The 26,046-nt window shown below is 40.6% G+C and overlaps 1 protein-coding gene across 2 annotated transcripts in view; it reads right to left on the reverse strand.

Annotated features, from left to right (window-relative positions):
• LOC126212994 (probable ATP-dependent RNA helicase DDX60) overlaps window positions 1-26,046 on the reverse strand; it is a 115,116-nt gene that overhangs the window by 36,603 nt on the left and 52,467 nt on the right. For both annotated transcript variants that reach the window (XM_049940535.1, XM_049940536.1), the window contains exon 5: window positions 25,915-26,020. In XM_049940535.1, the coding sequence (XP_049796492.1) occupies window positions 25,915-26,020 (106 nt within the window). The remainder of the gene's footprint in view (window positions 1-25,914; window positions 26,021-26,046) is intronic.

Genomic DNA, 26,046 nt, shown 5'->3' on the forward strand with positions numbered 1-26,046 from the left:
TGTTGGTAAAGAACAATAGCATGACTAACTTGGAAGAGAGTTTTCTGAATTGAGTTAGCGATGTTATTTAATTAATTTGAGACAGAACTAATGACAGTTAAATTATTCAGAAGTAAGACAAAAGAGTAGTTATCCATAAATAGATAATTTTGAGTGTTAATTTGCCTTTTAGTACTTAACAGTTTCAGTATAACGACCATAACAGTTTCAGGGCCCCCCCCCCCCCTTTTTTCTTGTCCATTCTTTCAAACCTTGAAATGTGTTGATCAGATTTGACCTGTATAGTTAAGTTCTATATTAATCCTAAGTGTATTAGTGTTGTTTTCCAATTTTAATAGGGACATTGTATGTGTGCTTTCAAAACTGCTTATTCTAGGGAAATCTATGCCCGATTCCAGTCTGATCAATATACAGAATGCAGTTCGTAGTAATCATTGCTGTGTGGTGTTGTGTGAATTTAGCTCGTCTAAATTAGTACAAAAAGAGAAAACTTTAGTTCAGTGGCTATTTCTGGTTCCAAACTTTGCCATATAACGCATCATTACTACGTGTTACTATGCTTGTACATGCACCCACTTGTACAAGGAAAAACTCACTCATTGCCTAAGTAGGCTGGCGACCGAATTATTAATCATTGGTAGCATCCACTGTGTGTATTTCTTGTCCACGCGAACGCGCAATTATACTTTACATTTGCTTGATGTATCACTGTAGTTATTGACTGAATACAAGTCCGATTTTGCTTCTATTAGGTACACGCGGTCAAATTATGTACTAAAATCCTTGTTTGTAAGGTGAGCCCGTGAACTTATTACAGTACAGGCTTTATACAGCTAACGTACGTCCGTTAAAGGGCGGTAGCGTTACACACTGCCAAAACATTCACAACAAAGACACAGAGTTTGAAGTGACTTTAGAAAGCAGTGAAACTCATATAATATCAAGTACATAAAGATGGCCAAAACTTGAAATTGACATAAGCAAGATATCTGGAGAAAATCTTGATTTATAGCGAAAGGACAGCGGAGGCAGCGTATTTGTCACAGTAGGTGAGAAACACAAATCCAGTAAGGTAGAAATTGCCACTGCATGCATAACTCTTTGGCAAACACTCAGTATCATGGATGGGTATAAACTTATAACTGGATCCTTCTAACAACCACCAGACTTAAGCCACATGTAGCTGGAAAATTCCCCAATTCCCCAGTCATACTGCCATCATTGCAGAAGACTTCAATTATTCAACAACTGATTGGGGCAATTACAGTTCTGTTCATTGGGGGGGGGGGGGGGGGGAGGGGGTGAGACAAGGCATTCTGCTGAACAATACTAGATGCTTTCTCAGAAAACTGGTAGTAGGAATATTAAATGAAATGATTACATATTGCTTACAAAATTCTATTCTAGAGTATGGTGACAACAGGAAAGTGACACTTTGTTCAGGTCAAAAGAGGCAAAAAATAATCAGTTATTCCTGTAGAGAATGTGAGAAGCAAGCAGTGACAGGTATTGTGTGTGTCAAGTTGTTACATCAAAAGTGTACAAAAGTAAACCTAAAATTCATCGGTTACAATTTTCCGTGGACATACCTCCACTGTTTTACAAAAACAAAATGGGCAGTCTTGCACATACAGTGTACTCAAAAATTAAATTATTAAGTTGCTACAAAGGAACATTAACCAAAATAGTGTCTTAAAAAGAAAGGAAATGATGCAGGTAATTCGTAGAAAGCAGACCTATAACTGCGCAATCCATTAAATGGAAACGCAAGACTGCATTCATCTCTCGGTCTCACTCTACGATTTTTACCCTCCACGCTGCCCTCCAGTACTAAATTGGTGATCCCTTGATGCCTCAGAACATGTCCTACCAACCGATCCCTTCTTCTAGTCAAGTTGTGCCACAAACTCCGCTTGTCCCCAATTCTATTCAATACCTCCTCATTAGTTTTTTAAATCTTACTGTAACAAATTAAAATGTAACGGCTAGCTCAATCAGATGGAATAGTAAGGGTGGGGAAGCTGCAACACTAACACATAATAAGATAAACAAACTGTATAAACAGTCTTGACTTCTGTAAGAAGTATATTATTGAAAATGTTGCAGAAGTAATAGGCCAAAAAATAAATTTAAGTAGTTCCTCAGTGTACATACCAAACACCCACAGACATTACAAGACTTCGATGGCAGTAGGGAACTTCTTAGCACAATTATCAGATACAACATTTCAAACAGCGAACCCCAGTACAAAAATAGAGCACATATTCACAAATCTATGTGACTTTCATTACAAAAGTGAAGTCACAAGAACAGCTTTCCCAGATCATGACAAAATCAAAATATGCTTCAATTGTATTTAAAAAAAGGGGACATGGGGAGGGGGGCAGATTAAATGAACAAAACTGAATAGCTAATAGGCTTAAAATTAAGAAAGGATGGAAACGCTGGGAAAAAAAAATTCACTGAATCAAAAAATGACACATATCTCAAATTGCACAATTAAAAAAATAAAAAATAAATCACCAATAAAAACAAAAACTGGATAACAAAAGGTATTTCGGTCTGTAAGAACAAGATAGAAATGTTAGATATGATATAGAAAACTAACAATGACGGAAACTTAAAGGAGTATTACAGAAAATATAAAAAAGAGTGTATGCCAAAGTACTGCAAGCAGACGAACAACTAGCTGCAAAAACTTATATAAGTAGTGCTGAAAATAAACACTAGGTTTGGCGGTCTATTTTAAATACAGGGTGATTCAAAAAGTATACCGCAACTTTGAAAATCTGTATTTCATTAAAGAAACATGATGGAACCTAGGGTAATTAATCAATGTGAAGAGCACTTAAAAAAGTTTTTTTCAGGAGAAAACAAGTTCATAAATGTTCAGTACGATCCCTTCAGACACTCGAGCGACATCAATCCGATACCCGAACTCGTTTCACACTCTCTGTAGCATCTCCGGCATAGGAGTTCGGATAGCTGCAGTTATTCCTTCTTTTAGTTCCTCAATGTTAGCTGGTAGAGGCGCCCGAAACACCACATCTTTAACATACCCCCATTGAAAAAAAATCACAGAGGCCGAGGTCAGGGCTTCTTGGAGGCCAGTGATGAAACGTTCCGTCACGATCTGCCTGACGGCCGATCCAGTTGCTGTGGGTACCCTTCGTTCAAACAGGCGCGGACAGATAAGTGACAAAGGGGTGGCGCCCCATCCTGCTGGAATATGAACTGACTTGCTTCTTCTCAACTCTGGCGGATTCTCAATGCCCCACATACGGACATTGTGCCGACTGATTTTCCCTGTTACGTGAAATGTTGCTTCATTGCCAAACAATAGCTTCGAAATGAATCGGTCATCTGTTTCCATTTGCTCAGTGACAGACTCGCAGAACGGGGTTCTTTTCACCGTATCAGCTTCGGGAAGGGCTTGAACCAATTGTAGACTATAAGGTTTCATTACTAACCTTTTCCTTAGGACTCTCCAAATGGTCGGTCGCGGAATTTGCAGCTCCCTGCTAGCTCGGCGGGTCGATTTTCCTAGACTGCGAACAAATGTTTCCTGAATGCGGCCAACATTTTCTTCACTCGTGCGAGGCCCTCCGGAACTTTTCCCTTTGCACAAACACCTCTTTTCTTATGAATTGTTTGTACAAACGTACGATACACCACCTATCAGGAGGCTGAACGCCATACTTGGATCGAAATGCACGATGAACAACTGTCGTCGATTCACTGCCGTCGTATTCGATAACACAAAATCCTTTTTGTTGAGCAGTCGCCATCTTTGTACTGACAATAGAAATAATGGTCACGTGGCCAACTGCGCTACTAGTAACCAAATGAGCAGCTAAACAAAACTTCAGACCTTCCTTCAATTGAGACAGAAAGAGCGTAGCTCCCCTTTTTTTCTCTGTATAGTTCTCGAGTTTCAGAGTTGTGGTATTCTTTTTGAATCACCCGGTATATACCATGCCATTAAAGTCACACGAACATAGCAAAATCAAACAGTGGAAAATCCAGGATGGAATGTATGTGTGACAGTCTTTTTGTTGTACCTATCTGCAACTCAGAGCATTGTCACTATATGAACAAAGCAAAATACAATTTATGATAAGCATAAAATGTAGCAAAACAGAACAGTATTATAAATCTCTTCAATGACCAAAAACTAAAAGAAAAAACAAATACTAAATACAATAACACATGAAAAACATTTATTGTCCCCCATGAAAAACTATACCACTGTTTCCAGAGACAGAAGAAGATAATAAGGGAAAACTGTGCAGGAGCTAAAGAAAGTTCTTATGCAACTAACCCATACACTATTCCTGGAAGGTATTTTCCAAATTGCTTAAAGACAGCATCAATAAAAGCACTACACACACACACACACACACACACACACACACACACACACACAGACCTATAGCTCTGCTGCCAGTTATATCAAAGATATCTGGATATCTGTAGGAGACATAACAAACAGGGGGACAATATACAGAAATCACAAAAATGACAAGAGAGAAAATAAGATCTGAAGCAAGAACTTGAAACTTCTCTGTGCCAGCTTTAAACTTCTCTGTGCCACAGGGATCAATTATTTGCCGACTGCTTTTTATTTCATATGCAAATCACACCCCAAACATCATTAATTATGCTAATTTATTTACTAATGTAGACGACAAGACTCTGTTCTTCTTCTTCTTCTTCTTCTTCTTCTTCTGCTTTTACGGCCTCATTGGACCACTTCAGTCAATCATTTCTGGTCCTCTTCTTTGGTATTTTCCCCTTCCGAGTGGCCCAGTATCTCTTCATTCATTCCGATGCTTTTCGTCGTTCCTCATCTGTAAATACCCTTTTCATTGTATGTCGTTTGTCAATTTTTGGTTTAAATCTTATTTCTGTGTCCCTCAACTTCTTTAAATTTGGCGTTTTGTTCTGCAAATCATCCAGGGTTATTTCCAGTTCTTCCATATCCTCTCTTATTTCCTTAAGCCATCCTCCTTGTTGTTTCAACTTCCAGAGTTTCTCAATAATTTTCCTTGATAATCTGGTTTCTGGTGTCCTCAGAATGTGACCACAAAAAGAGATCCTTTTCTTTCGTATAGTATCAGTGATGGGCTCCAGTTCTCTGTATACCACTTCATTTGGAACTATCCGCCATTGCCCAGCTTTTTGATATTTCTTATTTATGCATGTTCTAGCAATTCTTCTCTCTACTTTTAAAATTTTGTCAATTCTGTTTTTCTGGGTGACTTTAAAAAGAGTTTCACTTCCGTATGTAACCTCTGGTTGAACCACCGTCTTGTAATGTTTTAATTTTGTTTTAATTGATAGACATTTTTTATTGTACGTAGACCACGTTAGTTTTTGAGCTTTTATCATTTTATTAGTTCTTGCTCGCCATGCAGGTTTCTCGTCCAATTTATGTGTTATAATTTCACCCAGGTATTTAAATTGTTTCACTATTTTAATTTCCCTATTATTCACTGTGATGTGATCTATTACAAGTGGATCCGTTACCATTATTTCAGTCTTTTCAAATGATATTTGGAGTCCTAATTTTTGTGCTATATTTTGTAAGCTTGTTATTTGTTTTGTGGCTTCCTGAATATTATTAGCTAGTAATGCTAGGTCATCAGCAAATCCCAAGCAATTTAGGTTTATTTTATCTTTCTTAGTTCCAATTTTAATATTCATAGGATTTTCCTTGTACCATTCTCTCATTACATATTCAAGAGCACAATTGAATAGCAATGGTGATAAACAATCTCCCTGTCTCAACCCTGTTTTAATCGTAAATGGTTCAGATATTTCTCCTCTAAATTTTACTTTGGATTTGGTGTTTGTTAAGGTTAACTGTATCATTTTTATTAATTTAGGATGAAGTCCAAAATTCCTTAATATTTTCATCATTGAAGATCTATGGATGCAATCATACGCCTTTTTAAAATCTACAAAGGTTATGACTAGTTGTTTTTGCCTTCTTTTGTAGACATCCATAACTAACTTCAGGGTGATTATCTGTTCTGGGCAGCTTCTCCAGGATCTAAATCCTCCTTGATATTCTCCCAGTTCCAGTTCTAGTTGATCTTTACAGTGGTTGTATAGTATTCTTGACATGATCTTATACGTGCAGTCCAAAAGGGAAATTCCTCTATAGTTGTCTGGATTTGATTTTTCTCCTTTCTTATGTAATGGATGTATTATAGCAGTAGTCCAATTTTCTGGTAATTTCTCTTCATTCCAGATTTTTACTATGCATTTGTGTAATGCTATCTTTACTGGTTCTGCTGCATATTTCCAAAGTTCAGCAAACGTTTGATCTTCTCCACTTGCTTTGTAGTTTTTGAGTTCTTTCAAAGCTCTGTAGACCTCATTAATTGTAGGTGGATTTATATTTTCTGCTGGTGTTTTAATTGGGGTTTCTGTGTTTATCTGAAGAAGTTCTGGGGGATCTTCACAATTTAGTAACTTGTTAAATGTTTCTGCTAGAATTTCTGTATTTTTACTATTGCTATGGGCTAGGCTATTATCTTTATCTTTTAACATTAATGTTGGAGGATCATATCTTTGTAATTGTCTGCCAAATATTTTGTAATAGTCTCTTGAGTTTGTTTTTTCACTATTTGTTTCTATCATTAGAAGTATATCTTTTTGGTACTGACGTTTAACTCTCCTTATTATTTTTTGTGTTGTCTTCCTTTGTTTTGTGAGTTCCAAATATGATTTTTCTGTTTTTTCATTTTGATGCCTTAACCAGGCTTGGTGTCGATCCAACACTGCTTCATCACATTCATCGTTCCACCACTGGTGTTTTTTCCTTGGATTTATAGGGGCAACTTGTTCAGCTATTTGTTTCAATTTGGGAATTATTTCTTCCAGATCATCTGTTATTTTTATATCCCTGGTTTGTGCTTCATAATCCTCATTTTGTATCAGTTTATGAGGGTCATAGGTTCTCTTCTTCTTCTGGTGGGATTTTTTCTTTGCTAATGGGGTTAATTTAATTTTAATTTTTATCATGTAATGATCTGATCCGGTATCTGTCCCTCTCAGTACTTTCACATTGTAAATTTCCTTGTGGTAATTCTTATCCATGCAGACATGGTCCAGTTGCCATTCTCCTTTTTTCCAGTCTGGATGTTTCCAAGTTTTAAGTTTACTTGGTCTTCTCTTAAAATACGTCGACTTTGAGATCATGTCATGGTTTCTGCAAAATTCCACTAGTCTTATGCCATTTTTGTTTGTTCTTCTTTGTGCTGTCCATTTCCCTATTATGTCTCTATATCTCTTTTCCCTTCCTAACTGGGCATTGAAGTCTCCAATTAAAATTTTGATGTGATTTTTATTAATGTTATTCGTCGTTTGATCTAAGAGCTCCCAAAATTTTTCTACCTCTTCTCTGTGTTCTTTTTTATTATTTTTATCATTTGTTGGGGCATGGGCATTTATTATTGTGTACTCTGTTGTTCATTGATAAAGATGCACAAAATCTAGACATTAAAGCCAACGTAGAAGTAAACAATGCTGTACAAAGATTTACTGAATGAAATTTGCATAACATCATTAATAAAATACTTCTCTGAATATCAAACCAAAAGGTCTTCAGAGTGAAGATACCAACATTTGCATAGATGAGCACATTACAGAAAACTCCAAATACACTACATTCCTGGCAATAATAATTAATTGGTCAGAGTGAAAATTGGGATAAGCACACAGAAAAATGCTTAATTGGAAAGCTCAGTTCAAAACCTAAATGTGCTGCACAAGCTTAGCTACCTAAAAGACAATTATTATGAAAATGATATACTAATGCACTAATTCATTCAACATTAATTTACAGCATAGTTTTATGGAGAGGCACCTCTAAACACAATATTAATAGTATGTTCAAATTACAAAAAAGGACAATAAGAATGATAGCCAACCTTAAATGGAGAGAACCATGTAGGCCAGCATGTAAAGCTACAGATATGAACACTAGCAAGTGTATACCCATACAAATTCCTGTGCTGGACAGAATTCAAATATGCTTCGAACACTCGAGATAACAAGACACAACACAACGATGACACAAGCAAACAGAATATTTTCCATGAGCCCATATATAATACTATGAATATAAAACAAAGTCATCATATGCAGGGCCAAAACCTATAGAAAAACTTCCTTCAAACTTGAGAGAGAGAAACAATAAAAATATTTTCAAAAAACTCTCAAAACTTATTTGATAGAAAACTGTTGCTATAGTACAGGTGTGGCTCACAGCTTCCACATTGGGGAAGTCTGTGACATTTATCGATCGGAACTAACCTAGACCCTGTGCTATTCTACATATCAGTGTGTTTGGGGTGTGGGGACACTTTTGCTTATCTTAATTCAATTGTTTATAGATAAAGGCTGATTGTACAGCTACAGCTCTTTTTCAAGAAAACACATTGTAAGTGCACCGTCTTCCTCATTCACAGTATTACACTTGAATGTTCCACCAACTTTAATGTAGAAAAGCAGCATACTGCGTCTCTGGTTATCATCAGGGATATTACTATTATCTGCAAAGGCTTTACACCTTCAGAAAAGCTTCTGTCAAATTGTTTTTATAAAGAAAATTTAAAAAAGGCAAAAAGCATCTGACACTTTCATAAAATCCTTTCGGCTGTGCAATACATTCAGTTCATGACATAACTCTGAAGATTGTAATTTAAACAAAGTAACAGCTCATTCCAGGAAAATGATAGTGGTGCAAACAGCTTTGCAACTGACAAGTGACCATTAAAACTGAATCAATCACTAATCTGAGGCAAGATGCAGCCACCATTCTCGATTCATTGAAATGCCCCGTTTCGCAGTTTGTTCTGCCTTTTCGCACTGATTGTCAGTGTTAAGTGAGGACTTAACATGCTGGACTGAAGCTGCAAAGTGAGATACATATTTAACCATTTTCACTGCATCAATGTTCCTTTGTTAAGTCGACTGAACAGAATATCACAGTGAGCCACGACACTAAAAAAATGTAATCACAAGAGTAAGTCTTCGTCTTGCGGAGAAATCCTTCACTCTCGTGCCCCTGTTTATTGTCCTGTAACCATTAGTATCATCAGCAATACTTTTTTCCATGTACTCAATAGTTTCCTTTTGTTATTTGTATACTGTGGTTATGCTCCGCGATTTGAATTTGCTTCCACTGGGCAGAGGACAGGTAGGGAGACATTTCTTCACTATCTCGTCAAGAATGGCTGTGTGTAGGGCACCAGAAAAAAAAGGTAGAATTCCTTCCAAATGGGGGAAGAAGACCCACACTTGCTTATTGCCTGTCACACAACACTCAGCAATTAAATTTAACTGATATGAATAACAATGAACCTCTTTTAATTCTTGTTTGAACTCCACTTTTGTGGCCACTGTATCGGGAGCACTGTAGCAACACTGAGATGTCTGCTTTTCAGGTGTTTCATTTACGTTCATTTTCTCTAGCTTGCTTTGAACAGTTGCAGTTGCATCATCTGCAATATACAAAGGAAACTTACCAGTTGTGACAGGTTTATACAGCCACTGGTTTCACCAACTTGAACTGCAAGGAAATTTATCTTCAACTGTTTATTCCTGATGTGATTCATAAATACCTCATAAATTGCTTCCAAGAGTTCATTTTGATGAGTTTTCGGCAGACCTAAAAAAACACAGTTTTCTGACTTTCTAATGTACCATTTCAAGACACGCCTCCAGTTAGTACCGCAGGCCTTTTCCAAATCGAAGAAGACACCAATAAGGCATTGCTTACAGAGGTAAGCTCACGAATTGCTGCTTTGAGCAGGGTCGGGTTAATGAGTGTGGAGTGATATCTCCTGAACCCACACTGGGAGCGACTTAGTAGGGACTCGGTTTCGAGAACCACACTAGGTGCCACTTAACTATAGACTCCACTGTCTTTCCTACACAGCACTGCAGGCTAATACTACAACTACACTCATGCTCATAAATTAAGGATAATGCTGACATGTGGTGAAACAACGCTCTGGTGGGTGGTTTGCGGGTTTAAATCAGCTCGGGCTATGACCATGCGGTGCATTTGACCTGCGGTCGTCGCACGGTGGCGCTGGCAGCAGTCCACATACGCAGAGGTGTGTTGGTGCATGTCAGAGTACGGTGCAGCGAGTAAGTGTGCAGACGTTTTCAGGCGTGCTAATGGTGACTGTGTGTCGAAAATGGCTCAGAGAACACATATTGGTCACGTTACGAGGGGTAGAATACTAGGGCGACTGGAGGCTGGTCAAACACAGCAGGTCGTAGCACGGGCCCTCCGTCTGCCACAAAGTGTGATCTCAAGATAATGGCAACGATTCCAGCAGACAGGAAACGTGTCCAGGCGCTACAGTATGGGACGTCCCCAGTCTACAACACCACAAGAAGACCGATATCTCACCGTCAGTGCCCGCAAACGGACTGAGTACTGCAGGTAGCCTCGCTCGGGACCTTACTACAGCCACTGGAACAGTTGTCTCCAGACACACAGTCTACAGAAGACTGAACAGATACGCTTTATTCGCCTGGAGAGCTGCAAGGTGCATTCCACTGACCCCAGGTCACAGGAGAGCCCATACAGCTTGGTGTCAAGAACACAGTACATGGTCATTGGAACAGTGGTCCCACGTTATGTTCACGGACGAGTCCAGGTATAGTCTGAATGGTGATTCTCGCCGGGTTTTCATCTGGCGTGAACCAGGTACCAGATACCGACCCCTTAATGTCCTCGAAAGCGACATGTATGGAGGTCGTGATTTGATGGCGTGGGTTGGGATTATGATTGGTGCACGTACACCCCTGCACATCTTTGACAGAGGAACTGTAACAGGTCAGGTGTATCGGGACGTCATTTTGCACCAGTATGGAGAGCTGCATCAAACCAGTCTCAGGACTGAAGACCACAACAACAACAACAATGTCCACCTTCTCAGGAGGGCAGTGGGTCCCACCTTCCTCCTGACGGACGATAATGCACGGCCCCACCGAGCTGCCATTGTGGAGGAGTACCTTGAAACAGAAGATATCAGGCGAATGGAGTGGCCTGCCTGTTCTCCAGACCTAAACCCAATCGAGCACGTCTGGGATGCTTTCGGTCGACGCATCGCTGCACATCTTCAAACCCCTACGACACTTCAGGAGCTCCGGCAGGCACTGGTGCAAAATGGGAGGCTATATCCCAGCAGCTGCTCGACCACCTCATCCAGAGTATGACAACCCGTTGTGCGACCTGTGTACGTGTGCACGGTGATCATATCCCATATTGATGCGCAGGAAACAGTGGCATTTTGTAGCACGTGCTTTGGGACGGTTTTCTCAACTTATCACCAATACCGTGGACATTCAGGTCTGTGTCGTGTGTGTTCCCTATGTGCCTATGCTATTAGCGCCAGTTTTGTTATAGTGCCATGTTGTATGGCACCACATTCTGCAGTTATCCTTAATTTATGAGCATGAGTGTACTAGGGTTCATCCAATCCTTCCCTGGTTTTAAAATAGATTCTTTCCATAAGTTGGGACAGTCTTCTGACATCCAAATTTCATTACAGACTTGAAGGAGGGCCTTTTCTGACTGGAGATCTAGCTCTTTCAACACGCTGTACTTTATCGTCTGGCAGTAGTATCGTGAACTACTGACAATGCAGAATCGAACGCCCACAAACAGAAAAGCTGATTGTGTTCCTCCAAGATGGTGGACAGAATACCAAAATCAGTCTTCTCCCATGTCTCCCAATATTGATGGAAAGTTGGATCCTGGATAGAATCAGCAGTACGGGACTTAAATGATTCAGCCACTGTCTGAGCAAGTCTCACAGCTATGTTACGAGAGATTCCTGCTCTTGTACAGTTGTTATTGGTGGTCACAAGCTGTACATTGAGATCTTCCTGATCGCTTCCCATATTTGCTTGTAGATGTGGATTTTCTAATGGAGTTCAGGAACTCTCGCCGAGACCTGTTTGCTATCTCCTCGACTTTCCCTGCACCTTTCAAACGGTTGCAAGATTCAAACCTGTAAGGCACCAATTGAATATGCACATAGCTGTGCTCCTGTCCCTGATAACAAAATGATACTCGTAATTCCACCAAGGGACAGCCTGCCTCCTAGGTGTTTCCGTCGACTTCGGAATGGACACTTCAGCGGCACAGGGAATCACAGCTGTAATGTGATCGACCCAGTCCTGGATGCTGTCACACTGCTCGGAAACAGTCAATTGCCCGTAAAGCGTCCAATTAGCCTTTCTAAACGGCCATCTCGATAGCTTCCTTTCAGAATGTCCTCCGTAGAGCAGACGGGTCGAGACAGGGTAGCGGTCGCTACCGTAAGGGTTGTCGTCCGATCCCCACTGAGCAGTGTCTGCAAGAGAGGCAAACAGGAGAACCAGTAGAGGTGCTAAAATGGGTAGCTTGGCCCATATTCACGATTTTGATGTGAGTAGTGCATTTCAGATCCTCAAATATGCAACACTTTGGTCTAACGGGATCCACGACAGCTTTTGACCCCGACACAGAGACCCTTTTTCCTGCTCCCGTTCCCTTCGAGGACGACGGGGAAAGTGTGCGCCGAGAGGCACCCTGCTTTCGGTGTGGCTCCTCGATACTCACTTTAAAAATATTGCCGATCTCTTCTGTCGTAGCTACGTGTATTGCTATATATTTACTCGTTTTGCTTTGGCATCTGCAGGTGCAAATAGAGGTGCCGTTGGTGGATAACGGTATAACGGACCTAGTTTGCACCGATATGTCGTCCTCGGAAACAGGTTCCCGCACCACTGCACCGTCGACATAAGAAGTGGAAAAGATGGGAAGTTTTATCGGCTCGTACTTCTTTTTGGCTTCTGCACAGGTGATCTGCTCGATGACTTTTATTTCCCGAATTTTGCACTCCTCAGTAAAAACAGGGCAGTGTCGGCTCCAGACTAGGTGGCTCTCGGAGCAGTTGATGCAGATTGCTGTAGACAGCCTACCAGTCCCAGCTTTACGGGCTGCCATTCCACACTTTCCACAGGTCACTACACGTCTGAAACTCGGTACCGTATGGCTAAAATGCTGCCATTTATAGCACCATGTAGGGTTAGGTGTGTAAGGCCTAACCCTAAGTTGGAGGAACCCTGCCACAATGTGTTCAGGGAGAACTGGAGAAATGAAAGTCAAAAGGTGGTGGTATCCTCAATTTCTCCGATACTGTTTCACGTCCTCTGCTCCACGTGCACTATCCGCCGTGATGCTCATCCTCGTTTAAGTTACGCAATCTCGATGTCCGTAATGTCGTGGCGTGTGACCACAACCTTGCCCGAGTTGAGAGAATTGTGCGACTCGACAATTACGTCAGTCATCCAATTTTTGTCACTTCCTAAGAAGTTCCACCTGCTTTGCCCTATTAGTCTCGAACAAGAAGGAAGCATTTCGCAAGCACTTTACAGGTTCTGAGGTATCGGCAAGCCTTCTTGGCCTTTCGAATATAGGAGGAGGACACTTCTTCGAACATACTTCCTTCTTCTTGATCACTACAGACACATTCTGATTTAGACTCCTTGAGCCCCATTGCTAAACACAATTTGATTATCAGGAGAACTAGCCTTCCTCATTCTTAGGTGCGAGTAGTCCCAGATGCTACTCCCTTCACACTGGGAGTTGATATGTTTGAGTTTAAGGGTTCCATCTCAGTCCCACAAACAGCTGAGGAACTAAAGGTCCACTCAGACAGAGCCCTGCACGCCTGAGTAAGCCTTATACAAATGAGCATTTTACCGTCCACTGCTGTGTTCACCCTTCAACATACAGTCTCTGGTTGATTCCTACTTCTGAGAAATTTGGCTAATGGATAAGGACTTGCAACGAATCCTTAATCTGAAAATGTTAAGACCGTATTGTCACCAGCCACAGGTGATTTATAAAATGGAGTCCACAATTTTAGTGCAAACAAGCAATCATCCTCTGCTTCATGATCGTATCTTTCTCAAATTAGTTGGCCACAGTTACTTTTTGCAAAACAAAAGCAATAAGAAAAGGCCCTGTACAAAAAATACATGTTAAAATTCTTGGATTGTAATTGTGAATTTTTTGAAAAACACTAAAAATGGTTGTTAATTGATTATAGCAGGGGCGGGCAAACGTTGCACGCGGCTCATGAGCGTACGGCGCTGCACGTGTGCTGCTCGCATGCAATCGTCGACCGGGGCTGTGGCGACAGCCGGCAGGTTGCGGCAGTGTAGTACCGGGCTGAGCTGCGGACGTTGATCCGAAGCGACCACTACGTAGTGAACTTTGTATCTGAAGTACCGGAAAATGCAGAGTGAATCGAGGAAACAGAGAAGTGGAGATTTGCTATCTTTTAAAAAGGAATGGGAGAATCAATTTTTCTTTGTACAAAAACGTGAAAATTCGAAATGTTTAATATGTGGCAGTATTCTCGCTGGTCAGCAGAAGTTTAGTATTGAAGGCCATTATAACAAATGTCACAAGGACGAGTACAATTTATTGTCGGATTCTGAGCGGATGGGGAAATTGACTTAACTTAAGAAGGGCAATCTGACGATACTAGATGAATCTGACGTAAGTTGCTGTTGTCACGAGAGATCTGCGACTTTCTTTCGTCGTGTCTCTCATCTAACTGATTTTACATTTTATGGAGCACTGTTTTCAATTTTTCAGGACGACAACAATGATAGCCCGGCGGTACGTGCAAGTTATAAGATTGCGCTTAATATAGCGAGAGCTGGAAAACCATTTGCTGAAGGTGAGTTTATAAAGGAGTGCATCAGTGATGCTGCTGATTTAGTTTGCCCACTGAATGCAAATCAGTTTCGAGCTATCACTCTTTCTCGGCGGACTGTAAGTCGTCGTATAAGTGCCACGGCAGGTGACGTTTAGCGTCAATTAAGGAGTGCAGTGCAGGAGTTTATTGCATTTTCTATCGCACTTGATGAGTCGACAGATATTTCAGACACCGCGCAATTAGTGATTTATGTCCGCGGCGTGGACACTGCTGTGCACATAACAGAGGATTTTTTTTTGTTGTCATCAGTCTACTGACTGGTTTGATGCGGCCCGCCACGAATTCCTTTCCTGTGCTAACCTCTTCATCTCAGAGTAGCACTTGCACCCTACGTCCTCAATTATTTGCTTGACGTATTCCAATCTCTGTCTTCCTCTACAGTTTTTGCCCTCTACAGCTTCCTCTAGTACCATGGAAGTCATTCCCTCATGTCTTAGCAGATGTCCTATCACCCTGTCCCTTCTCCTTATCAGTGTTTTCCACATATTCCTTTCCTCTCCGATTCTGCGTAGAACCTCCTCATTCCTTATCCTATCAGTCCACCTAATTTTCAACATTTGTCTATAGCACCACATCTCAAATGCTTCGATTCTCTTCTGTTCCGGTTTTCCCACAGTCCATGTTTCACTACCATACAATGCTGTACTCCAGACGTACATCCTCAGAAATTTCTTCCTCAAATTGAGGCCGGTATTTGATATTAGTAGACTTCTCTTGGCCAGAAATGCCTTTTTTGCCATAGCGAGTCTGCTTTTGATGTCCTCCTTGCTCCGTCCGTCATTGGTTATTTTACTGCCTAGGTAGCAGGATTCCTTAACTTCATTGACCGTGACCATCAATGCTGATGTTAAGTTTCTCGCTGTTCTCATTTCTACTACTTCTCATTACCTTCGTCTTTCTCCGATTTACTCTCAAACCGTACTGTGTATTCATTAGACTGTTCATTCCGTTCAGCAGATCATTTAATTCTTCTTCACTTTCACTCAGGATAGCAATGTCATCAGCGAATCGTATCATTGATATCCTTTCACCTTGTATTTTTGAACCTTTCTTTTATTTCCATCATTGCTTCCTCGATGTACAGATTGAAGAGTAGGGGCGAAAGGCTACAGCCTTGTCTTACACCCTTCTTAATACGAGCACTTCGTTCTTGATCGTCCACTCTTATTATTCCCTCTTCGTTGTTGTACATATTGTATGTGACCCGTCTCTCCCTATAGCTTACCCCTACTTTTTTCAGAATCTCGAACAGCTTGCACCATTTTATATTGTCGAACGCTTTTTCCAGGTCGACAAATCCTACGAAAGTGTCTCGATTTTTCTTTAGCCTTGCTTCCATTATTAGCTGTAACATCAGAATTGCTTCTCTCGTCCCTTTACTTTTCCTAAAGCCAAACTGATCGTCACCTAGCACATTCTCACCGAGCGAGGTGGCGCAGTGGTAGCACACTGGACTCGCATTCGGGAGGACGACGGTTCAATCCCGTCTCCGGCCATCCTGATTTAGGTTTTCCGTGATTTCCCTAAATCGTTTCAGGCAAATGCCGGGATGGTTCCTTTGAAAGGGCACGGCCGATTTCCTTCCCAATCCTTCCCTAACCCGAGCTTGCGCTCCGTCTCTAATGACCTCGTAGTCGACGGGACGTTAACCACTAACCACCACCACCACCTAGCACATTCTCAATTTTCTTTTCCATTCTTCTGTATATTATTCTTGTAAGCAGCTTCGATGCATGAGCTGTTAAGCTGATAGTGCGATAATTCTCGCACTTGTCAGCTCTTGCCGTCTTTGGAATTTTTTAGATATGATATCTGTAAAAAGCACGACCACCGGCGCGGACATCCTAAAAGCCATCGAAGAAGCTGTCGATTCAGCTGGCTTAAACTGGGAACGTTTGGTGTCAGTGACAAGAGACGGAGCACCTGCAATGAAAGGGGAACAAATGGGATTTGTTGGATTACTCAGAAAACAGCTACAGCGTACAGAAGAATCATTGTACAGCATGCACTGTATTTTGCACCGAGAAGTACTCTGTGCAAAAGCAGCAAAACTGGGGGACGTCGTGCAAGTGGTTATTCGGGCAGTTAATTATTTGAGATGCCACGGGCTTACACATAGACAGTTTCACACATACTTAGCTGAAATTGGGGAAGAGTACGGTGACATACCATACCACAGTGAAGTCCGCTGGCTTAGCCGCGGTAATGTACTCAAAAGATTTTTTGAGCTGAGAATACCAATAAATTAGTTCTTAAAGGACAAAGGAAGGTACGATCCCAAGTTAGAAGATCCAGAGTGGGTTGCCGCCCTTGCATTTTTAGTGGACATTACCGGACACACGAATGCACTGAACACAAGTTTACAAGGAGAAAATCAGCTAATTTGTGAAATGGCTGAAAAGGTGCAAGCTTTCACTAGCAAGCTTGATCTGTGGGAAAGACAGCTCTCGTCAGGGAACACAGTCCATTTCCCTACTCTGTCTACTGTGCGAGAACAGAATTGCAAAGAATATGTTTCTGTACTTAGTGCAATAAAAGAGGAATTTCTCAAGCGATTTGGGGATATATCACATTTATCCCAATCATTTGAATGGTTCTCGAGACCATTTGCTGTTTCTGTAGATGATATTCATCCCAATTTGCAAATGGAATTAATAGATCTACAGTGTAATTCACGTCTGAGAGAAAAGTTCCTTTTGGCAAGATGTGTAATAGACTTTTATCACGACTTTCCACAGCAAGAGTTTCCTCGTCTCCATTGTGAAGCCACGAAGATAATTTCAGTGTTTGGCTCGACATACGTTTGTGAGAGATTTTTTTCTGTTATGAAAATTAATAAGTCTTGGCTAAGAGCAAACATCAGTGATGAAAATTTACGTAACTCTTTGCGTTTGTCTATATGTAGAAATTTTGTTCCAGACATTAAATGTATTGTAAACTCCACCTCTGATAATTAAATAAAACGTATCGTAGTTAATAGGTACTCTTTCAAACCATGATTTCTTTCAAGCACTCCTACTAACCTTATTCCTTCATTTAATAAAGCAGGCCAGGAAACAAAACGCATTACAGAGGAAGAAGCGGAGAGACGGTATGGGGGGGAGGGGAGAGAAGCGGGTGGTCAGCTTGCCCCTGTGTGCGCGCAGAACACCTGTTAACTGCACACGTGCATGTGCACCGCACACGTGCAGGATTCCTGCCCGCCCCTGGATTATAGTCTCTCTGTCAATATTTCTTGTTCCATTAAAATTTAGGTTAACTTTCATTTATGGACACTGTGCAAGTTCAGTCATTAATCACATACTAAAGTTGCCTTTTAGACAATAAGTGAAGCATATGCCTTCCTTAACATTCCTCAAAGTCACTTACAATGTATTTATATTACACAGTCAGATAGCAGTGATAATTTGAGTGACAAACATGTTTCTCCACAAACAGTTAGTGGTACTCTTCAAAGTTCCTCTGTACCATCTGGCTATGGATAATAATTAAGATTTAGAAAATCTGGAGTGTATTAGCAGTATCTTTTACTGACGTCTCATCAAGTAGCAACACAAAACTCCAATCACTGATTTCACAGCTACGTAGTTTAACACTTGACAAACCTATGAAATTCTCTCACATGGTCGCTGGCACTGAATCGTTATTTCTCTAACACGTCACTGAAACCTTTTATGACCAGACAAATTTCCAAAACCATACGACAAACTGCATACGTTTCACAGGAGAAAAATTCGGGAAAGATATTGCTTTATATTTCACGCTCATAGTAACGTGCACCTAAGAATGTTCATATTTCCTGTAAGATGTCAGTATGGAAATCACCTCTTAAAACTTGAAACTGTCCATCCACTTCACAAAAATTCTCTCTCAAAGTCTTCTGAAACTAAATAATAACTTCTTTTTTATCTGCTCAGTGCTTCGAATCTTCACATTCCTTCTCTTCAAAAAACTTCCTTCAATCACTACCAGTCATAGTATAAGGATTTTTTTTTTTACAGAGAACAAGTTTTTAATGATACGCTCACTAGCTCAGATACCACAATATTAACAATAGTTTTACATTTAATTTTATTTAATTTTTATCAAAGGAATAGCACAAGAATGTCTTCTGACTTTGTAGGTGCTTGCTGGCTGCCAGTTGGACTGCCATGTCCTCCTACTTCCTCTGACACAGACACACCCATACGCCCGTAGCTGGCTGGAGCACCTAGCTGTCTCTCGAGATGGATACAACAGATAAAGCACACACACAAAATCGATACGACAATTGCAATAATGTTAACAATGTAATTGTACAAACACATATCAATGCTGAGCTGGTGTTGCTCAGTGGAAATTTTGTACTTAATTTCCCACGAATGTTTCGTCTGCAAACATTACACCGCGCAATCTGTACAGTTGAGCCCCCCTGTGACGTACAATGTTCCACCATAGAGCCACACGACGGTTGCCGGAGCACGGCGTGAGCTTACGGTGACGGAAGACGGTGGTGCTTACGAGCCCCAGCTCGGGAACCCTGGGGTCGCCGAACCTGTACCCGGCAAAGAAATGCTGAGCATCTGACAGCAGTCTGGAAGTCTACTCGTGAAGGAAATTTATAAGGTCTAATGCGAAACAAATAGACCTGACAGCTCAGGGGATTTCAACACTGAGACAGTTCGTGCAACAATATTTAGCAAAGTATGAGTACAAAGGACGACTAAAGCAAGAGGAAAGATTTACCTGGTCATTAAATTAGATAAAGAGGCAGCAGTGTCATATGTTAAAACCTGCAGCTCTCGGCACGAGGATGCGGAGGAACTGTGGCTAGAGTTTAGTAAAATAGGTAACTAACCACTGGATAAATACGCACCTAGATTAACAGTTCATGATGGCAGGGACTATTTCTGACACACAGTCTTTGTTTTACACGTATTGTGTAATAGGTGCTAATTATTTACAAAACACAGGGCTATAAAACAAGAGACACTAAATGAAATACGTTTGGCTGTAAAAATGGCACTGCACAAAAGCTTCAATGATTTCCACAGCACAATCTTACTGAAACAACTTTCATAAAACATGAAGAAATTCGAGTTATATGTAAAGGAACTCAATGGTACCAAACGTTAATTTCCAGATACTCACTGACAGGACACAAACGGAAATTGATCATAGCAAAGCAAAAGCAGAAGTTCCTTACAACGTAAGCTACAGGATTATTACCCCCGTTTAATTCTCACTATGCTGCAAAAATGAGTGATAAAGATAGTAGTGTCAATATTGTTAAGTAACATCTGAAATTGCTAAAACCGAACAACACTCTAGAGCCTGATGGAATCCCTATCAGATTTTATACATAATTTGCAAATGAGTTAGCCCCCTCTTACCCACAATAACATGGATTGTATGTGCCCAGTAGCTAGAAGAAATCACAGGTTTCACTCATCTACAAGAAGCTTAGCAGAAGCAATCCCCAACTTTCCATCCAATACCGCTCGTATCCATCTGTAGCAGAATCTTAGAGCCTAGGAAAGTCCAGAATAGAAAAACGACAATATCGTGGAAAGGGCAGATTGCCACTTACGTTAGAGGAGTTGTTGAGTCACGAACAGGCACAACAAAAAGACTGCTACACAAGTCACGGCTGCAAAATACTAACGAGAATTCTTTACAAATGAATGGAAAAACTAGTAGAAGTCGACCTCGGGGAAGATCAGTTTGGATTCCGTAGAAATGTTGGAACACGTGAGGCAATACTGACCCTACGACTTATCTTAGAAGATAGATTAAGGAAAGGCAAACCTACGTTTCTAGCATTTATAGACTTAGAGAAAGCTTTTGACAATGTTGACTAGAATACTCTCTTTCAAATTCTGAAGGTGGCAGGGGTGAAATACAGGGAGCGAAAGGCTATTTACAATTTGTACAGGAACCAGATGGCAGTTATAAGAGTCGGGGGACACGAAAGGGAAGCAGTGGTTGGGAAAGGAGTGAGACAGGGTTGTAGCCTCTCCCCGATGTTATTCAATCTGTATATTGAGCAAGCAGTAAAGGAAACAAAAGAAAAGTTTGGAGCAGGAATTAAAATCCACGGCGAAGAAATAAAAACTTTGAGGTTTGCCGATGACATTGTAATTCTGTCAGAGACAGCAAAGGACTTGGAAGAGCAGTTGAACGGAATGGACAGTGTCTTGAAAGGAGGGTATAAGATGAACATCAACAAAACCAAAACGAGGATAATGGAATGTAGTCGAATTAAGTCGGGTGATGCTGAGGGAATTAGATTAGGAAATGAGACACTTAAAGTAGTGAAGGAGTTTTGCTATTTGGGGAGCAAAATAACTGATGATGGTCGAAGTAGAGAGGATATAAAATGTAGACTGGCAATGGCAAGGAAAGCGTTTCTGAAGAAGAAAAATCTGTTAACATTGATTATTATAGATTTAAGTGTCAGGAAGTATTTTCTGAAAGTATTTGTATGGAGTGTAGCCGTGTATGGAAGTGAAACACGGACGATAAATAGTTTAGACAAGAAGAGAAAAGAAGCTTTCGAAATGTGGTGCTACCGAACAATGCTGAAGGTTAGATGGGTAGTTCACATAACTAATAAGGAGGTATTGAATAGAATTGGGGAGAAGAGGAGTTTGTGGCACAACTTGACTAGAAGAAGGGACCGGTTGGTAGGACACGTTCTGAGGCATCGAGGGATCACCAATTTGGTACTGGAGGGCATCGTGGAGGGTAAAAATCGTAGAGGGAGACCAAGAGGAGGAGGAGGATATTGGTGTTTAACGTCCCGTCGACAACGGCGTCATTAGAGACGGAACACAGGCTCGGATTAGGGAAGGATGGGGAAGGAAGTCGGCCGTGCCCTTTGAAAGGAACCATCCCGGCATTTGCCTGGAGTGATCTAGGGAAATCACGGAAAACCTAAATCAGGATGGCCGGACGCGGGATTGAACCGTCGTCCTCCCGAATGCGAGTCCAGTGTGCTAACCACTGCGCGGAGACCAAGAGATGAATACACTAAGCAGATTCAGAAGGATGTAGGCTGCAGTAGGTACTGGGAGATGATGAAGCTTTCACAGGATAGAGTAGCATGGAGAGCTGCAGAAAACCAGTCTCAGGACTGAAGACGACAACAACAACAGTGGAAACTCAAACATAATAATATATCTTGAACAGAATTACTTCCTCCAAGCCAACCAGTACTGTTTCTGAAAACAACTTTTGCTTTTCTTACATTACATCCTCAAAGCTACAGATCAATGTAGTCAGGTAGCCACAGTATTCCTTGAATTCTACAAAGCATTTGTTTCAGTGCCACACCAATGCTGATAAATGAAAATATGATTATATGGATATCAAATGGAATTTGTGACTTTCTTGAGAGAGTGGATGCAGCGTGTTGCTTCGTATGGAGAGTCACTGACAAACATAGAAGTAACTTAACGTGTATTTGCATGGAAGTATATTGGGGCTCTGGCTGTTTATGTTGGGCATTAATGACCTTGCAGATGGTATTAATAAATAATTTTGTTAGCTGTAATAGAGAACTATCCACAAAAATCTGCAGAAATATTCAGGAAGATCTTAGTAAAATTTCAAAAAAGTGCACAGACTGGCAACTTCGTTGAAATTTTCATAAATGTGGAATTATGCACTTCCCATAAAAAGTGGTATTCTATGGCTACAAAATCAATTCTCTGAAAGGTCCATTTTTGTACAGGATGGCTGAGGGGCTTTGGCTGTTCAATATAAAATGTAAAATCAAAACTGCCTAAATCTGTTGAAAAAGAAGGGTACAGGTACCAGTAACTTCCTACACATCAGTCAGGGGGCCCGTATACGGCACAGCGAAAATCTGAAACTGGTCGCATAAATAAATTGCACTCTAAATATCAACAGCTGAATGTCCTTTTGATTTTGCGTTTTACAAAATCAATTAGTCACAACTGGAACGAATAACTCGTCAGCTCTTACAAATACCTAGGTAAATCAATTTGTGGAGATACAAAACTGAACGGTTACTTAGGCTCAAACATAACTGAAACAAGTGGTAGACTTTGATCTATTGATAGTATATTTCAAAAATGGAATCAGTCTACATAACACTTGTGTATCCCATCCTAGAATATTGCACCAGCATGGAGGGCATACATCAAATACGTCTAACTGTGGAAACTGAATAAGGAAGTGTAGCACAAGTGGTGGCAAGGTTTGTTTGACTTACGGGAGACACTTCGTAGCAATACATGAGTATGTCCAATATAGTCGAATCTACTTTGCGTCACGTGAGTGTAGGGGAGTCGAAACCAGTAGTGACCCGTGACTTCATATAAACTTTTTTTTTTATACACGTCATTCATTTATAAATTTTATTGATTATTTACAGAATACAGAATTTAATTATGTACAAATTTTAATAGGTAATGAGTTTCAATGAGATAGATATAAATATGTTTTGACATAACAAATCACCTTGTTGCATTATGCATGATATGTTTTCTCTTTGTAAGAACAGAAACTTCTGTGTTGCTGGAGTGCACAATCAAGTAGTCATCAAGTGTGGATCTTCGGTAACTTTCATGAATGGGCCTAGAATTGTTAATTTACAACCCGAAGTAGATTTAAAAATTATTCTAGGGAACCACGGCCCGACTTTGGTGCAAACAAATTGTACACGAATTCTCAAACATCAGTGCGGAGCTTAAGATATGCGGCTGGATATCGGGTGTTATCGTCGCATTTGTTGTTGTTGTTGTTGTTGTTGTTGTGGTCTTCAGTCCTGAGACTGGTTTGATGCAGCTCTCCATGCTACTCTATCCTGTGCAAGCTTCTTCATCTCCCAGTACGTACTGCAACCTACATCCTTCTGAATCTGCTTAGTGTACTCATCTCTTGGTCTCCCTCTACGATTTTTACACTCCGTGCTGCCCTCCAATGCCAAATTTGTGATCCCCTGATGCCTCAAAACATGTCCTACCAACCGATCCCTTCTTCTAGTCAAGTTGTGCCACAAACTTCTCTTCTCCCCAATCCTATTCAATACCTCCTCATTAGTTACGTGATCTACCCACCTTATCTTCAGCATTCTTCTGTCGCATTTATATTTCAGTAACATTGATTGCAATTTATGGACATCAGCTTGATAATAACTATCAAAGACATATATGAGTGGCATAGTAACTGTCTTGAAGCTTAAAGCAAGCGAGAAGTGATTTACTGTCGGGATACGACAAATATTAATCATTCCAGAGTCATCTTGTTGATACGTTGCTTAGCAACTCATAAACGGACAGTGATAGAATTACTGAAATGATGTTTTAAGTATCAATGACTACTACACACACATCAGAAAGTAATTACTCTAACTGTGAGTGTTTTTGGATTGGATGCGTTTTTTTTATTTTAGCTAATTGGTATTAATAAACTTCTTTTGAGGTTGAAACTTCATCAATGGTGTTGCGCTCATTCACTTTAGTAGAATGGTAGATAGTACTAGTTATGCTGCTATTTACAGTTTTAAAAGAAAAGAGAGCAAATACCTGCTTTTCTTTTGAGAAATGTTCGTACTTCAGTCGTCAGTCTTCTCAAACCAGAGGCACGAGTGACGCTCCCTCATAGCAGTACGATATCGTGAACCACCACACACGTGTGCCCCCTTCTCACTACATTTCTGCATCGAAAACCCCGAGATATAGCCGCGGTACGAAGAAGGAAGAAAGATCAGTGAAAGAAACGGAGCAAAGAGAGAAGGGGAGGTCACAACTTGAAAAGAGTGACACCACCTATGCTGTGAAAGTGTAATTGTAAAGTTTTAAGAACGTGCTTTAATTGAGGAATCTAAGTATTGTTCGCATAGAGACTCCAAAGACAAGAATAGACCACTTACAGTGGGCACAGAAGCGTATAAGCAATCATTCTTACCATGCTCATTATGTGCAAATGGAATGGAAGGAAACCCTAACATGTGGTACAATGGAAAGTCCGAGCCCTGCACTTCACAGTGGTTTGCAGAGAATGGATGTAGAAGCACCATTGCTCTGAAAACATGGTTCCTGTGTGTGACAATAATTATCTGCAAAGGTTTTAGCTGACATGCAGATGTTTATTGCCTCTTTGTTACTGAATCATATGGCGACGATTACTAATCGCAAACAATATATCACGATATGAAACGGAGCAAAATCTCCCCCTCCCCCCTTACAATCTTTTTGTCATGGAAACCATTGCAGCAAGAAATTTATGCCAAAGAAACTGTTTAGTTACTGGAAGTTGATAAAACTTTAAATGTGGCTCTGTTGTCAATAGAAAATTAAATACATATATCTAAAAACAAAGATGATGTAACTTACCAAACGAAAGCGTTGGTATGTTGATAGAGACACTAACAAACACAAACACACACACAAAATTCAAGCTTTCACAACCCACGGTTGCTTCATCAGGAAACAGGGAAAGACGAAAGGATGTGGGTTTTAAGGGAGAGGATAAGGAGTCATTCCAATCCCGGGAGCGGAAAGACTTACCTTAGGGGGGAAAAAGGGACAGGTATACACTCGCGCGTGCGCGCGCACACACACACACACACACACACACACACACACACACACACACACACACACACACACACATATCCATCTGCACATATACAGACACAAGCAGACATATATATGGAATGACTCCTTACCCTCTCCCTTAAAACCCACATCCTTTCGTCTTTCCCTGTTTCCTGATGAAGCAACCGTGGGTTGCGAAAGCTTGAATTTTGTGTGTGTGTTTGTGTTTGTTTGTGTGTCTATCAACATGCCAGCACTTTCGTTTGGTAAGTTACATCATCTTTGTTTTTAGATATATTTTTCCCACGATTTTTAGATATATTTTTCCCACGTGGAATGTTTCCCTCTATTATATTCAGAAAATTAAATACATATAGTTACCTTTCCAAGATAACAACACTCTTCTTTAAATACAAGAATAGCTATGCACTAATTCATTTAAAATGCAACTGACAAAGCAATGAATATAAGAAGTAGCTGCATGCCTTCCTCCACTTTCCAGTCACATCTTCTTAATCAAGAGATTAATGCTGTTTTTTCATAGCTTAATAGCCTACCTGCATCATCAGCAACTGCGTTGAAAATGCAAAGAAATGTTTCATTTGTTGTTTTAACTCTGCAAAATGCTGATAGATTAAGTTGCAGTTGAGGAAAGTCAGAGCCCTGGGGAAAAAGAGCAAAGATGTTAT

The sequence above is a fragment of the Schistocerca nitens genome, chromosome 11 (assembly GCF_023898315.1).
Source record: "Schistocerca nitens isolate TAMUIC-IGC-003100 chromosome 11, iqSchNite1.1, whole genome shotgun sequence".
Taxonomy (NCBI): Eukaryota; Metazoa; Arthropoda; class Insecta; order Orthoptera; family Acrididae; genus Schistocerca; species Schistocerca nitens.